General features: G+C 43.7%; 1 protein-coding gene across 2 annotated transcripts in view; it reads left to right on the top strand.

The window, feature by feature from the left end:
- The first annotated feature begins 34 nt into the window (after positions 1-34).
- NUDT3 (nudix hydrolase 3) overlaps positions 35-15,825 on the top strand; it is a 123,108-nt gene continuing 107,317 nt past the window's right edge. The window contains exon 1 of one of the 2 annotated variants that reach the window (XM_070777847.1): positions 35-412. In XM_070777847.1, the coding sequence (XP_070633948.1) occupies positions 314-412 (99 nt within the window). In that variant the 5' untranslated portion in view covers positions 35-313. The remainder of the gene's footprint in view (positions 413-15,825) is intronic. The other variant, XM_070777846.1, reaches the window with a different exon arrangement.

The raw sequence follows: 15,825 nt of genomic DNA, 5'->3' as shown, positions 1-15,825 counted from the left end.
CTTACGCCGCTGACGTAGCGCGCCCAAGATGGCGGCGCGGTCGTCGTCGGGGGTGGCGGCGGCAGAGGGGGCGGCGGCCGCGGCGGCGGCGGCGACGGCAGCCGTGACGGCGGCGGCGGAGCGGGGCCTCGGCCGAGGGGAATGAGGCGGCCGCGGCGAGCCAGCGGCGGAGCCGTGTAGCGCAGTAGCGGCTCCCCCTCCCTGCTTCCCTTGGCCGAGCCGGGGGCGCGCGCGCGCGCGCGGCCGTCCGGAGCGGGCTCCCCACCCTCGACTCCCGAGACCCGCGCCGCACCCCCCAACTCGGGCCCGGAGGATGATGAAGCTCAAGTCGAACCAGACCCGCACCTATGACGGCGACGGCTACAAGAAGCGGGCCGCGTGCCTGTGTTTCCGCAGCGAGAGTGAGGAGGAGGTGAGGCGCGGGGCCGGCCGGGGGTCTCCGGGGTCGGTGGTCACCTCGGACTGAGGCGCGGGGTGGGGGGTGGGGGGCGCGGCCCGGGCCCGGCCGCTCGGTTCGGCCCGAGTGAAGTTCCGACGAAATTTCCTGAGGCGAGGGCGAGGGGGAAAGGGACGAGGACGGTGGGCGGAGGGGAAGTGGGTCTGAGGTTCGGGCCGACGGGGACGGCAGCTCGCGGCCGGGCACTCGCGAGCGGGCATCCTGTCACTGAGGAGAGAGGGGCGGAGGGCAGAAGGCGGTGGCCGGGGAGAGCGCGCGGCATTCGGGTCGGGCCTGCGGCTTGGGGTCCGGGGAGGGCAGCCCCGCTTGTGTCAGGCCAGCCCGGCACATGTGTGTGTGCAGAAGCCGCCGTGCACGCGGCGCGGGGCCGGCCCTTTGTGGCGGAGAAAGCAACCACTTCATTGGCAGGTTCGGGGTTTGCCGAGGGATTATGTACGTCTGGGAGCCCGAGGCGGTGGGGGGAGTTTTAGGAAGATTTAGGGCGTTGTGCAAAAGCCAAAGCCAGTTGTTTATTTTCCACTGCGCTGGGTAGCCCATATGGTGTAAGCCTGAGAGGAAAGGACAATTTGATAAGATAATCTTTGTGGGTTGAAAATTTTTTCATTTTAATTGGGAAAGCCAAAATCGGTCTTTTAAGAATCTTTGCCCGGACGTTCCTCCATTGCCCTAGGAAGATCTTTAGGATTAAATTTGCTTGCAAAATAGAAATGCTTAGAATCAGTTTCTTTTTGCATATAATAAAAAAAAATCTCGAAACTCCTCAAAGCCGTTTCTCTGGTAATAAAGGGAATTCAGAGAAGGCAAATGTTTTTTTGTAAATCCTCAAAGAATAGCTGCTTTGGAAATTCATAAGATGCCTGTGGGAACGCATTCCTCTCGTGTGTATGGTGGTAAAATGGCAGTTAAACTGGAAACAATGAAGGACAGTGAAATTCAATATGCTGTATTTCAGCATGCAGCAGTGGGCTATCGTGGCAGTGCTGCAAGTACAGTACATCGTGTTGAAATGGAGAGAAAAGAACTTGACCCGTTAGTTATGAAAAGAAGCTGTGATGAAAGACAGATGGGTTGCCAGAAGTTGCTGTCCAGAGATATTTAGGAGGAAGTGGAAATTTATTGCGTGGGAAAAAAAAAAAAGTTAATAAAAGCACTGTAATTGTTCTGTTGAGAGATTTTGTGTGTTCCCTTTCAGCAAAACAGTAGGAAACTAGATTTGGAAATGTATATTGTAAAAGTACTCAAAACCGATGCATTGTAATAGCTGCTAGGCAGTGCCTTGCTGTAAATTGTGTACTGTTTTGGGATACATACTTGCATAAAGTAAAATGGTGATGTTTACTGCCCCAGAGGCTTTGTTCTCTCCATTATCATGTCGTATTGTGGGAAATCAGACGGGATCACAGGCTGTTAATTGGAGGGAAAACTAATTAGCATAATAACATGTCTTACTGCAGTAATATGGTTAAATCTGTGGGAACCCCAATTATAAGTAGAAGGGTATATAATTGTATGAATGACAAGACTTTACATGTTAAATAAATCATAAGGAATTGAGAACATGTGAATATTTTGGATAAATTGGAAACCCCTTATGGATCATAAGCAAAGTAATGAAGACTTGGTTTTCTGTTTTCTGTTAAAGGCTTATTATGCAACGGTACAAGCAGCATTGATGTTAAAACATTTGACTGATCATGAAGTTTCCTCTACTGAATTTCTTTCTGAACATTGGTTAATGAGCAGAAGATTCATGCAAATCTTTAATTACAGATTCAGTAGATAATACAGTTAAAGCCTAGGAAGAATAAAATTAATGAAAGGGGTGTGTTTTAGATTTGTTTAATATGTATTAAGAGCCTACTATATCGGTGCAGCATTCTGTAACATGGGATGTAAAGATAAACATCCCTCGTTGTCCCAAAAAGTTGAGTGGTTTTTGATTGGAACCCTTAATTGGGAGGGATTTTGGACCACGGAATAATCTCTAGGGTGCCATTCAATTCTCAGATTATATAATTGTGTTGGAAGGGAAGTAATTTGTTAGTTCCAGGAGAACTTTTATGTTCTCAGTAGTAGTGCCAGAAACTGGAAGCATTAGCTGCCACGCATTGTGGGAATGTGAAATTCAAACGCAATAGGACATTCAACCCAATTTTATTTTTTAATGAGCACTAATGGCTTTAATCAAGATAGAATAATTTACAGGATACTATCAATATTAGCATTAAAACAATAATAATGTAAGTATGAATAGGATCCTGATTTATAAATTTAATCAGTGTTAAGAAACATACTTACAATGTAAAGAAAAAGATGGAAATATTAGCAGATAATAGACCATGAGTCAAACCTTCTAGCATTCCATTTCTCCAGCCCCAGAAAATTTTATTTATAGGCCAGCAGTGATAGCAGCTGAGATACTGATCCAGGTTGGGGTGTGTGAACATATTCAGCAAGTTTACTGAGCAGCTTTATTGAGCACTCATTAAATGTCAGGCTCTGTGATACAGTTACAAAGGAGACAGGCAGGCAGGAAGCCTGGAGGGGCAGACTCAACAACATGATGAAAATGAGTTCTCTTTCCTTCAAATCTCTGTCTGCTTTTCCTGTTGATAAACAAGCATCAGTAGCAGGAAAATTTCCCTCCGTAGATGTTTTACTAATTATGGTGACATTTTGATAAATTAAAACCTTTAGGTTGGGGCGTTGGTGATAGTTAACATTTCTTACAGTGCACCTGATGTACAGTGGACAGTCTCTTGCCCAGCCTCTGCTTTAACCACTTGATACACTGTGCACTTGATTCTACTCTGTGAGCTGCTGGTCCTGACAGGTTCCAGACCATGTGGCCTCCCAACCAGTTGTATTGATCCCTGTATTTATTTATTTTTTTTGTAATATATGCATTGTATTTATCTCTATATCTGTATATATTGGTTGTAATACACTGAAAATTGTAATTGTGCAGTGTAATTAAATATGACGTCAGTTGGTGAAATTTGAGTTCAAAAAGAATGGTTTTGTGAAAAATATTTCAAATGCTTTGGAATGATCCAATAATTTCAAGTTACTAAAAAAAAAATTGCTGCTCGATTAATATGGATTAGAAAACTAAAAAAGATGGAAAAGAAGTCTTAAAAGTCCAGACAGACTCTGCATATAGATCACTTCATGAATGTTTTCAGGTTTTTGTTTTTCTTCTTAAAATCTAGAGCTGAAAAATACAGGTCACACATGGTGGGCATAGTATATGAAAGACAACTTGCATTTCAGCAGTAGACCCACAGTCAAGATCATGGACCGACTACATTGTGACTGACAAAGATTAGCAAATAAATATACTTTGTTTACTTACTTATTTAAGCTGTGCATCATGGTGGATTCTTAGTTCCCTGACCTGGGATGGAACCTGTGCCCCTGAAGTGGGAGCATGGAGTGTTAACCACTGGACTGCCGGAAAGTTTCTGCGTTTATATTTTTAATCTGCTATATTTTCCAATTAATATTTTATCATAAACATTACAGAAGACTTAAACATATTTCTTGAGTAAGATTTTATTACACTAAATTGAGTATTATGACATTCATCTTTGTCATGGTATTCACCCTGGGCCTTCCTAAAGCACTTCCAGTGACATCTTCTCTCATACACCCATTCCTTTTCTTCATTTTCTGATTACAGAAAGGGAGAGATATTAGGGGTGGGCTTGCTTGTACTCTGCCCTTCCTGGCCTGGTAGGGGAGTGTGGCACAGGCGTTTTAGACAGTTGAAATATCTAGCAATGTGAAATACTCTCCTGGAAAGGCTAGTGATACTGACTATACATGGGGGTGACATCACAGTGCTTGGGAAAGTTGAAGTTGCTCCTCAGGGGTCTTTTTTACTGAGGCAGAAAGGTAAGTATTGACTGGATCATCTCAGATTTCCTTGTGCATTAAAACTGTTTTTATTAAATATATATATCAGATCAGATCAGTCGCTCAGTCGTGTCCGACTCTTTGCGACCTCATGAATCGCAGCACGCCAGGCCTCCCTGTCCATCACCAACTCTCAGAGTTCACTCAGACTCACGTCCATCGAGTCAGTGATGCCATCCAGCCATCTCATCCTCTGTCGTCCCCCTCTCCTCTTGCCCCCAATCCCTCCCAGCATCAGAGTCTTTTACAATGAGTCAGCTCTTTGCACGAGGTGGCCAAAGTACTGGTCTTTCAGCTTTAGCATCATTCCTTCCAAAGAAATCCCAGGGCTGATCTCCTTCAGAATGGACTGGTTGGATCTCCTTGCAGTCCAAGGGACTCTCAAGAGTCTTCTCCAACACCACAGTTCAAAAGCATCAATTCTTTGGCGCTCAGCCTTCTTCACAGTCCAACTCTCACATCCATACATGACCACAGGAAAAACCATAGCCTTGACTAGATGAACCTTTGTTGGCAAAGTAATGTCTTTGCTTTTGAATATGCTATCTAGGCTGGTCATAACTTTCCTTCCAAGGAGTAAGCGTCTTTTAATTTCATGGCTGCAGTCACCATCTGCAGTGATTTGGAGCCCAGAAAAATAAAGTCTGACACTGTTTCCCCATCTATTTCCCAAGAAGTGATGGGACTGGATGCCATGATCTTCATTTTCTGAATGTTGAGCTTTAAGCCAACTTTTTCACTCTCCACTTTCACTTTCATCAAGAGGCTTTTGAGTTCCTCTTCACTTTCTGCCATAAGGGTGATGTCATCTGCATATCTGAGGTTATTGATATTTCTCCCGGCAATCTTGATTCCAGTTTGTGTTTCTTCCAGTCCAGCGTTTCTCATGATGTACTCTGCATATAAGTTAAATAAGCAGGGTGACAATATACAGCCTTGACGTACTCCTTTTCCTATTTGGAACCAGTCTGTTATTCCATGTTCAGTTTTAACTGTTGCTTCCTGACCTGCATACAAATTTCTCAAGAGGCAGGTCAGGTGGTCTGGTATTCCCATTTCTTTCAGAATTTTCCACATTTGATTGTGATCCACACAGTCAAAGGCTTTGGCATAGTCAATAAAGCAGAAATAGATGTTTTTCTGAAACTCTTTTGCTTTTTCCATGATCCAGTGGATGTTGGCAATTTGATCTCTGGTTCCTCTTCCTTTTCTAAAACCAGATTGAACATCAGGAAGTTCACGGTTCACGTATTGCTGAAGCCTGGCTTGGAGAATTTTGAGCATTACTTTACTAGCATGTGAGATGAGTGCAATTGTGCAGTAGTTTGAGCATTCTTTGGCATTGCCTTTCTTTGGGATTGGAATGAAAACTGACCTTTTCCAGTCCTGTGGCCACTGCTGAGTTTTCCAAATTTGCTGGCATATTGAGTGTAGCACTATATATATCTTTTAAAAAACAAAGAACAAAACTGTTCTTAAAGGTCTTAGTTTTGTTTTTTGAGCTTTTCCATCAGGAGCCCTGCCTCTCTTGGCATGGGGTTCCTGGTTCTCATTTCTTCAGATCTTTGAGCTCACTAGGTTGGGTGAGGGCATGACCGACATTGAAGACCCTCAGTGAGTGGAGACTCTGGTAGCCTGAGTGTTTGTCAGTAAAAATGCCCCCAGGGGAGCAGGTGAAAGGACCTTCCCCCAGGCTCTAGAGTGGGCAGTAAGGCTCAGGTGGCACTCATCAGGGGTGAGAACCATGGTGAAGAGCTTCCAGTGGAGCCCAGGCCGGTTGGGGAGTCCTTTTGTAGCGTATCTCGGGGACTGTTCTGGAGTCACCACGAGTGCATGGATCCAGCTGACTGCACATTTCTGATCCTTGTGTTTCTGCATCTTTCCTGAGGCTTTGTGTGTGTGTGTGTGTGTGTGTGAGAGAGAGAAGGGGGGAGAGAGAGAGAGCGAGTGTGTGTGTGTGTGTGTGTACGTGTGCGCACACATGCGGGCATTCCCATACGCTTTCCCTTGTGCCTGCCTAGTAAACACAAGTTAGTCAGTTAGATGTTTCTCCCATTACCTCCTTTTATACCGACTTCCCAAGTTGTGGATTCTAGTCTGAAATTGTACTGCGATCTTCATTATTCTTTTCTACTTCTTGCCCTAATCTTTTGCTTTTGGGTGAGTCTCATTTTTCAATAAATAGAGTGTTGTGTATCTGCTTTAGTTGAAACAGTAATAGAAATAGTAGCAAAAGGCAAGGCTCTTGTTTGAACACATTTGTTTATTTACTCCTTCAGCACACTTTTCTTTTTTTTTCTGTGCCACGCTGCTTGCTTGATCTTTGTTCTCCAACCAGGGATTGAACCCCTGCCTCTTGCGGTGGAAGGACAGCATCCTAACCACAGGACTGCCAGGGAATTCCCTCCACTGCACTGTCTTGGCCTAACCCCGTCTTGCCTCTTGCCTGAATTATGACTTTATCCTCCTGACTGGTCTCCCTACTTGTGCCCTTACCCCTCTAGTCCTCACTGCTACAGTGGTAGAGTGAGTCTTCTGACACAGAAGTCAGATTCTGTCACTCCTCTGCTCCAGTGGTGGTCTGTCTCAGCAAACCCGCGCTCTGGTGCTCTGGTCCCCTGCCATAGCTCTGACCTCATCTCATGACCCTCCCTCTCTCTCACCCCACTCTCCAGCCCTCTAGCTTCTGTGCTGATTCTCCCCCGTGGTATCTCCGTGGCTCCCTCCTTCACCTGAGGTCTTTGTTAAATTGATCAGACAGGTCTTTAATGATCACCCTGTATAAGATAACAGCAGTCCGTTGTGCATCTGTTAACGCTTTTTTTCTTGGCAGCACATATCACCATCGAGACATACTGTGTATTCATTCTGTGTATTGTCTGTTTCCTCTCACCTGATCTCAGGCTAGTCCCTGAGGACAGGGATATGTCTCTTTTATCTTTTTTATTCACTCCTGTGTCCTCAGTGCTTAGAATAGTAGTAGATGCTCAATATTATTTGTTGACTGTGTGAGTGAATGAATGAGTGAACATGCAGTCCCTACTTTCAGGAAGCTTGCAGTCTAGTGGAGGAACTGAAAATAACCAAGAGATACCACATGCTAGTGTCTACCAGTAAAGTGCTGATAGGTAGGTCTCAGAGAAGTCTCCCAGCTCTTGTTTTATTTCCAGCCTTTGTGACTAGGTGGGCTTCCCTCGTAGCTCAGTTGGTAAAAAATCTGCCTGTGATGTAGGAGACCTGGGTTCGATTCCTGGGTCAGGAAGATCCCCTGGAGAAGGAAATGGCAAACCACTCCAGTATTCTTGCCTGGAGAATCCCATGGGTGGAGGAGCCTGGCAGGCTGTAGTCCATGGGGTTACAAGAGTCGTATATGACTTCGCGGCTAAACCAACCACCACCAGTGACAAGGTGTCTGATACTCTTGAGTATCAGCTTACAGAAGGTGTGTGTGTATTTGGTTGTAAATCCTTTCAGAGTCTCTTTGCATGGTTCTATCATAGGACATTTAGGATTTCTTTCAGATGTTGAACTTGAAAGTCTGTGCCATCTCACAGGATTTGTGTTGGGTACTTGATATGCTGTACTGATCCCCAACCCTAGTGATGCCTAGGGAAAAGGATTTTCATTTTGCTGATAGCCGGGAAAGTTTTATTAACAATTAAATAAACACACCAACAAACTATAATCAAGTAGTGATACTGTTTTAGTGACTTGTTGATAGTGGTTCATTGTCAAACATATGTCAAATTTGGATTCTGCAGTTTTGTGAATATTAAAGTAGTTAATTTGAAGATAAAGATTAGTAGGTATGTTCATAAAATTTTCCTGTCATCATCACTTTTGTCTTGATGTAGGTCAGAGTAATAGAAACAAGGTGTAACGTTTATGGGTGCTGAATCTAAAGGATTGGTTGATGGTGGTTAACATGAAACAGAACAAAGAAACCATCATGGACAAAAAAAGATAATATATGGATAAAAGAAGAATAAGGAGTTGAATTTGGAAATAAAGTTCAAACTTAAAATTTAGTAATAAAACATATGCACCTGAGTTTCTGCGTAAAATACTCTGAACACTCACGAAAACTTGAATCCATTTTGAGAATTTTTGTGCTGAGGTAACATAGATCCTCAAGAGTGTTCAGTCTTTTTCCCAGCCTTTTTGAAGCTTTTTCTTCCTAACCTTTTGAATAGGAAAAGGTGTTCATTTTTTAAATTAATCAGTTAACCCTTGGTTGCACTGGGTCTTGTTGCTGCAGGCGGGCTTTCTCTAGTCGCAGAGTGGGGGCTACCCTTCTTTCAGGTGTGCGGGCTTCTCATTGTGGGGGCTTCTCTCGTCGCAGGTGGGCTCTAGGCGCACGGGTTTTAGTAGTTGGGGCTCTTAGGCTTAGTTGCTCCATGGCATGTGGAGTCTTCCCAAACCAGGGATTGAACCCGTGTCTCCTTCACTGGCAGGCGGATTCTTATCCACTGTACCACCAGGGAAATCCAGGTGTTCATTCTTAGATTTATTCATTTATTTATTCATTTGTCCTACAAGCTTTTATTGAGTGCCTACTTCCAGATTGGATACTGTCATGAACAAGACAGAATGGAAGCCATTGCTTTTGTGAAGCATCTGATGTAAATACCAGTAAATAAGCAAAAATACCAGTGTATTTACGTATTGTACAGGTAGAGATAAAATACTGTAGTCTTTTCAAGAGATAGGTCTGAAAGGAGTGAAGTAGAGACCCTAAAGTTTCTTTACACTCTTTTTAGGGTAACTTACTCAGAAAGACTACCTTGAATAGGTAACGCTATGCACACAGTACAAAATTCAAAACTTGCAAAGGATATGGAGTGAAAGGTGGATCTCTTTCCCACCCATCTTCTCTAGCCACCCTGTTTCTCACTCTTGATTCTTCTTTCAGAGGTTTTCTGTGTGCACGTGTGTGTGTGTGTGTGTGTGTATAGTAGGCTGTTGCACACAAGTCAGGTAGTTAGCTTATACAAGTCAGTACTGCAGTGCATTGCAAGGAAAAGGTCGGAGGACATTTTTTAATAGAGCAAAAGTTTGCCAGTTTTTCCTAGAAATGTATTTGAACCCAGGCCACTAGAATACCTATGATTTTTGAATACTTACCTAGTTTTATTGAGGTTTGTTTACCTTAAATGCCAGGGATCCTTCTAGAGTGGGGAACTTCTAGGAATCGAGTGGTTGTCTCTGTGTGTGTGTGTGAGAGAGAGAGAGAGAGAGAGAGAGAGAGAGAGAGATCAGCTCTTTCGAAAGGGGGATGTGTTGTCAGTGGGCTGTGTGTGTCAGGAGAGTGCTGTCAAATGGAAGCTACTTCCCTTCAAGCTTCTTAAAAGCAGCTCAGCAGTCCTGTGGGTCAGAGTGTATTTTCTGATTTCTGAAATCTCATTCTTTAGACTACTCAGAGTTGACCTTTTAAGCCATAGTCTCTTCTTCTCAGGATGGTGTATGGTAGGCAGCTGTTCACTTTAGCCGTGTCCCTTTGTCCCCAGCTGTGGAGTGGGGAGGAGGGAGAATTCTGAGTGGAGTTGTGGCTTTTCAGCTCCTCCTGAGACAAACTGTGAGATGATAGAAAATGTATATATTGATCTCTGTTCCTGGTTCCTGGCATAGAGCTCCTTAGACTCTTCTAATTTCCAAAGTGACAAAAACACTAGGAGTGTCTCTTGTTCTAATATTGGTCCTTGACTTCTGTTCCTGACACAGGACTCCTGAAACTTGTAATTACCTGTGTGATAGGAGTGTCTTTTTCTAACGAGGCAGCTCTGGGTGGGCTCCTGAATGGTTCTTGGATGAGAACTGGTCACCAGAAAGACCAAGCCATGATTTGAAGCTTGAAATTTTCAGCAAACCCCTCTCCCCGCCCCCCCCCCCCCCCCCAACACACACTTCTTTTGAGAAGGGAGAAAATCTGAAAATGGAGTTAAATGTTTGATCATGCCTATATGGTGAAGCCTCTGTGGGGTTGGGAGAACTTCCAGTGGGCAGACACATCCACACGGGGAGGGTGATGCGCCCAGACTCCATGGGAGCAGAGCCTCCTGCACGCAGGACCCTTCTGACCGGACAGGACCTTTCTTCACCAGGCTGTTCCCCTGTGTCCTTTCATTAACTGTAAATGTAAGGAAGTGTTTCCCTGAGGTCTGGAGGAACCCAAGGAGAGGGGTCATTGGCACCTCTGATCTGTAGCTGGTTGGTCAGAAGCACAGGTTATAACCTGTGCTGGGGACTGCCATCTGAAGGGCGACAGGGACAGTCTCGTAGGACTGAGACCGTAACCTGTGGGATCTCGAGGTAGACACTTTCTCTGAGAGGATAGTGGCAGAATTGAGTTAAATTGTGGGACACCCAGCTGGCATTGCAGAGACTTGGCTTGGTGTGGAAAACCCCACACACATTTGCCGATTGGAAGTCTTAGACGTCAGAGCCAAGCATTAGTGATCAGAAGCCTTCTGTGTGAGCAGTAGAGACTCACAGGGAAGAAGCGCACAGTAGGGAAGAGCTGGGTTTTTCCTACTCAGGAAGAAAGAAAACTGTTCTTTTCCCTTCTCACAGACCGGGCCTTTAACCTCTCTCTCTCTTTCTAACATTCCTTCACAGGGAGAACTGGGTGTGGGAAGGTATGACTGATTGCCCTGTAACCTGATTTAATTTGAAATAGAAACAAATTACTAGAATGAAACACCCATATTCAAATGTGAGCACCAAAAGTATTGGCAAAACAAACAGGAAGTGATTTTTAAACTTTCTTTTTGACGTCTCACTGTTCACGTTGTGTTCTGCGGCTGCTTGCTTAGTGCAGCTAACCAGAAGCGGGCTGTTCCTGTGAGTCTAGTTACGTATCTGAGGCACAGAAAAGACTCTGATGCTAGGAGGGATTGGGGGCAAGAGGAGAAGGGGACGACAGAGGATGAGATGGCTGGACGGCATCACTGACTAGATGGACGTGAGTCTGAGTGAACTCCAGGAGTTGGTGATGGACAGGGAGGCCTGGCGTGTTGCGATTCATGGGGTCGCAAAGAGCCGGACACGACTGAGTGACTGAACTCAACTGAAGAGTATGTGTGTTTGTGTGCTTTGTCCAAATGCACTTAATAAAACAAATTGTAGGCAGTGCAGGATGGGTTTTAACCCCCTTTAAAATGGGAAATTAGTAACTCAAGTGTTGTAAAGCATTATCTTATGTTGTGGTATTTTGTGAGCACTTCCAAAAAGAGATAAAGAGTGAATTTCTACTCCAGGAAAAAGCTTATTACAGAAAGAATAAAAATTTAAAGCAAGTGGAAGCAAAATGTTATAAAGAAAAGAGTATTATAAACATAAAAAAGAAATAATCCCTTAGGTAGACTTTCTTTGTATATAGTTAGTTGATCTCTTTGTTCGTAAAAGAGGAAAGAAAAAAGTCCTTTTAAAGAATTGTCTGGAAGACTTATTTAACACTTCTCATTTGCTTTATGAGAGCAGCTTAGCAATGATGAACAGAAATGGATAGGAACTCATACATACAGTGCTGCTACTCCTATAAAAAGGAATGGTGGTGATTTTTTTTGGAATATTTAAGAATCCTAGTAAAATATGCCATAAGAAAAGTATATGCCTTTGTAAAACACTTTTTATAATGAATACCATGAGCTAATATATTTTTGGTAATTGGAACTTTTGATTAGTTGCTTGTTTACTAAATGACTTGTTTACTAGACTTATATTCAGTCGTCATTTATTGAATGTGCTGAGCCCTGACTCAGGGTTTCACTGCAATGGTGATTTCTTCCCTGGAGATTTTGTAGTTTGGATAGACTGCGTTTACTAATAGTAAAACGAAACCTTTAGATTTTATTGGTAAAATGAGTTAGTCTCTGTATGTAATAACTATATTTCTATGGTATTTTCATTGGTATGAATAAGGAACTAACTTGGTATCATTCTTCAGCTAGGCACTCTTGAGTGACTTTTTCTTTCAAAAGGATTTTTTTTTTTTTAAGTACAGAAGTAATTGTGGTGTCTGTAAAGAATACTTCAAACTGAGGGGTTTAAGCTGTGTAGAGTAACACAGTAGGGGAGAGAGAAGGTGGGATGATTTGAGAGAGTAGCACTGAAACATATGTATTACCATATGTAAAGTAGATAGCCAGTGGGAATTCGCTGTATGACACGGGGAGTCCAAAGCTCTGTGACAACCTAGAGGGGTGGGTTGGGGAGGGAGGTGGGAGGGAAGTTTAAGAGGGAGGTGACGTATGTATACTTGTGGCTGATTCATGTTGATGTATGGCAGAAATCGTCACAATACTGTAAAGTAATTATCCTCCAATTAAAATATAAAATAAAAAAAAGACATGTAGAATACAGAATCTGAGCTCTTGAGGAGCTTTAAACTGTTGCAAGATGCAAATTAGAGTGTAAAATTAGAGAAGCGAAGGAGAGGAATTTGAAGGAGACTGAAAATGAGGTGGAATATTAGGGACAGTTGCTTGGGGTGTGTGACACCACACCTGAATGTCTTGGTTGGATTTGGGTAGCCGATGAAAATATTCCAGGTGGAAGACATTGGGCCGGGTAGGTCATGGAAGGTCATGCCTGGATGTATAGCCCTTGAAAGCCTGTTTGTCCTGAAACATTTTGAGGACCACAGACTGTTGGCTCATGGCTGTGTTTGGCCTGCAAGATGATTAAGAATTTAAAAAATATTAGTATCCAACAAACTAATATTGAAAATTTTCAAATAAGGAGTCTTGTCTTTATCTCTGTGATACCAGGGCCCAGGGTCAGCTCCCATTTGTTGTGGTGGTTAAGATGTTCTTCCCTTTTGAAGGTAGAGTTAGGGGGAAATGTTTCTTGTGCCCTTGTAAATTTCTCTCAAAAATGGAAGGAAGAGAAAAAGGGTTACATGTTTCAAGAAAAATGGGAGAGGACCTATTTCTTTGTGGAGATGAAAATGTTATTACCTCTTTACTTTGGAAACATGATGTGTCTCTGTCAGAATGATCTGATGAACTTCAGACACGTAGGCGCTGCCCAGGCCCCTTGGGTGGCGTTTCAGGTTTGATGTCTGAGGTAGTGAAGAGCTTGGGCCCCGGAGTCAGTCAGGGAGGGAGCCCTGGCTCTTACACTCACTAGTCTCTGATCTTGAGCAAATTACTTTATACCTCATTTTCTCCTATTTCATTGTACTGTGGGAAGGTTAAGTGAAATTATTTATTATATATAACACTTAGTCCAGGGACTGGCACAAGTCAGTATTCAGTGTCAGCTATGTAAATATATAACCCAGAAAAAGGCAATTTCTACTTCATTGCAACTTGAGGTTGGAGAAAATTGGAGTAAGAAGGTGGTTTGGGGAAATTTCTGAACCTCAGTTGTCTGCTTATTAATTCAGCTAGGCACTGTGCTGTGTTCAGTGAATAAGGCCCCGACTTTCATAGGGTCTGGTATGGAGTTAGATAACTAAGGCAGGAATTACAGTAAAGTGTGATATTTGAAGTAGATCTTAAAATGGTGTAGTTCAGTGATTCCCATGGTTTAATCGTCGGTGGCAGTTTTAGTGTCAGGAGAGACAGCGGACAGGGCAGACTGTGTACAGTGTACTCGGTGACACTGTACGTGTCCCGCCACCTTGCCTTCTTCCTCAGACCATCTGCTATGGAGCAGCTACCGTTGATATGGCAGAAGAAAAGGAGAGAGAAGCCTTTCTCTGGATACAGATAGTTCTTATCCTCTCCCTCTCTCCCTGCTCTGCCCCCACCCCAGTCTGTGCTGGGAAAAAGAAAATTAAGAGGGGAGACCAACCCAATTAGTGTCTGAGGGAGGAAAAAGGATATTATTCTTCCTCATTCCCATGGACTTGAAAACAAAAAAAGTCAACAGAGAACCCTACCAGTTGTGAACTACCACTGGAACCAGAAAAATCCTTCAAGATCTGTCTGTTATTTTTTATTTCATGATATAAGTACTACGTACCATTAAAAATTCGTACTTTACTGCATATTGAGGAAATTATTTTAAATGCATAAAAGAAAACTAATGAGGCAACTTACATTTATTTAAAAAATAATCCCTGTGAATTGCTCTGCTTTGATGCTAAAACTTTTTTTTTTTAAGTACAAATATAGTGCTGTGGGCGGAGAAGGCGATGGCATCCCACTCCAGTGTTCTTGCCTGGAGAATCCCAGGGATGGGGCAGCCTCATGGGCTGCCATCTATGGGGTCACACAGAGGGACACGACTGAAGCGACTTAGCAGCATAGTGCTGTGGGAGAAAAAGTAAGGGAGGTGAATTCTTCTGGGTTTGAGAACGTGTGAGGCTTGGAAGGACTTGGGGCAGAGGACTTGAGCAGGGACTTGTGGAGAGTATGCTGTGGTCAGACTGAGCAGAAGTGGCCAAGGGCCGTTGAGGCAACAGTGTTCACAGTAGAGCGTCTGGAGAAGAACTTGGGACTGTGGCGCAGGGATTCGGAGTATCCTGAAGGATTGATTTTTCGGGCAGAAAATCAGAGTATGGATTAATATTGCATCGTTCTGTGAATCGTTCTGGAAGTGGGTGTCTGTGGAGAGAGGGGTAGGTGTTTATTATATTTAGGATCTCTGGCCAGCTCCTCCTTCCTCAGAGCATCCTCTCCTTTCTGGAGAAAGCCCCTCTTGGAGAGGAGGAGGCCACTCACAGCCCAGAAACCAAATGGGCCAGCGTGCCCTCTCCTTTCTCTGATGGGCCCGTGTGGGTGCAGGACTCAGGCGCCGCAGGTGCCAGCTTGCCTTCTCTCTTCTGATGAGCCCATGTGGGTGCAGGACTCAGGTGCTGCAGGTCGGCTGCTCAGCCCTTGGGACTGGGTTCTGAGGAGGCCTCTGAGGGAGGTGAGGAGCGAAGTAGCTGTATGCTGAGCACATGTCCGTGTTGTTGGCCAGGCCGTGCCTCTTGCTGCCAGCCCTAGAGGGCCGGGGTATAGGCCCATCTTCCAAGCCTGGCCCCGTAGTCCCTGTCACTCCAGTTTTCTGACCCTTTGATGTTTCTTCTAGTACATTCCTTTTGGTTACAGATTCCCAGACTTGGTTTCTGTTCTAGCAACCCAAGAACCCTGTCTAATACATCTCCTGGGTCATTTTTTAAGTTAAACTTACTAATCCAGTGCTCTGGAAGAGACGTCTATGTGTTGAGTCAGAATTTGTATTTATTTTTCTAGGAGAGCTTTTTCATTTTATTTATGGAGCAGATTTTAACATCCCTGCCTTTTGTGTGTGTGTGTGGTAAAATTTTTTTCATGCTAAAGTTTGTAAAATTTATTTTAAGTGGCCAAAAAATAATCTCGTCAAATTAGAGCAAGTGTAATAACTAAGACTGATCTGAACCGATATTTTTATGAAATGCTTACCAGCTTCATCATACCCTCCTACCCTTGATGCCTATGGTTTCTTTTTTTAGAATTAACCTAAAGAATATTTGAAAA

This window comes from Bos indicus, chromosome 23, assembly GCF_029378745.1.
Source record: "Bos indicus isolate NIAB-ARS_2022 breed Sahiwal x Tharparkar chromosome 23, NIAB-ARS_B.indTharparkar_mat_pri_1.0, whole genome shotgun sequence".
In the NCBI taxonomy this organism is placed as follows: domain Eukaryota; kingdom Metazoa; phylum Chordata; class Mammalia; order Artiodactyla; family Bovidae; genus Bos; species Bos indicus.
This window is presented reverse-complemented; position numbering and strand designations above follow the sequence as displayed.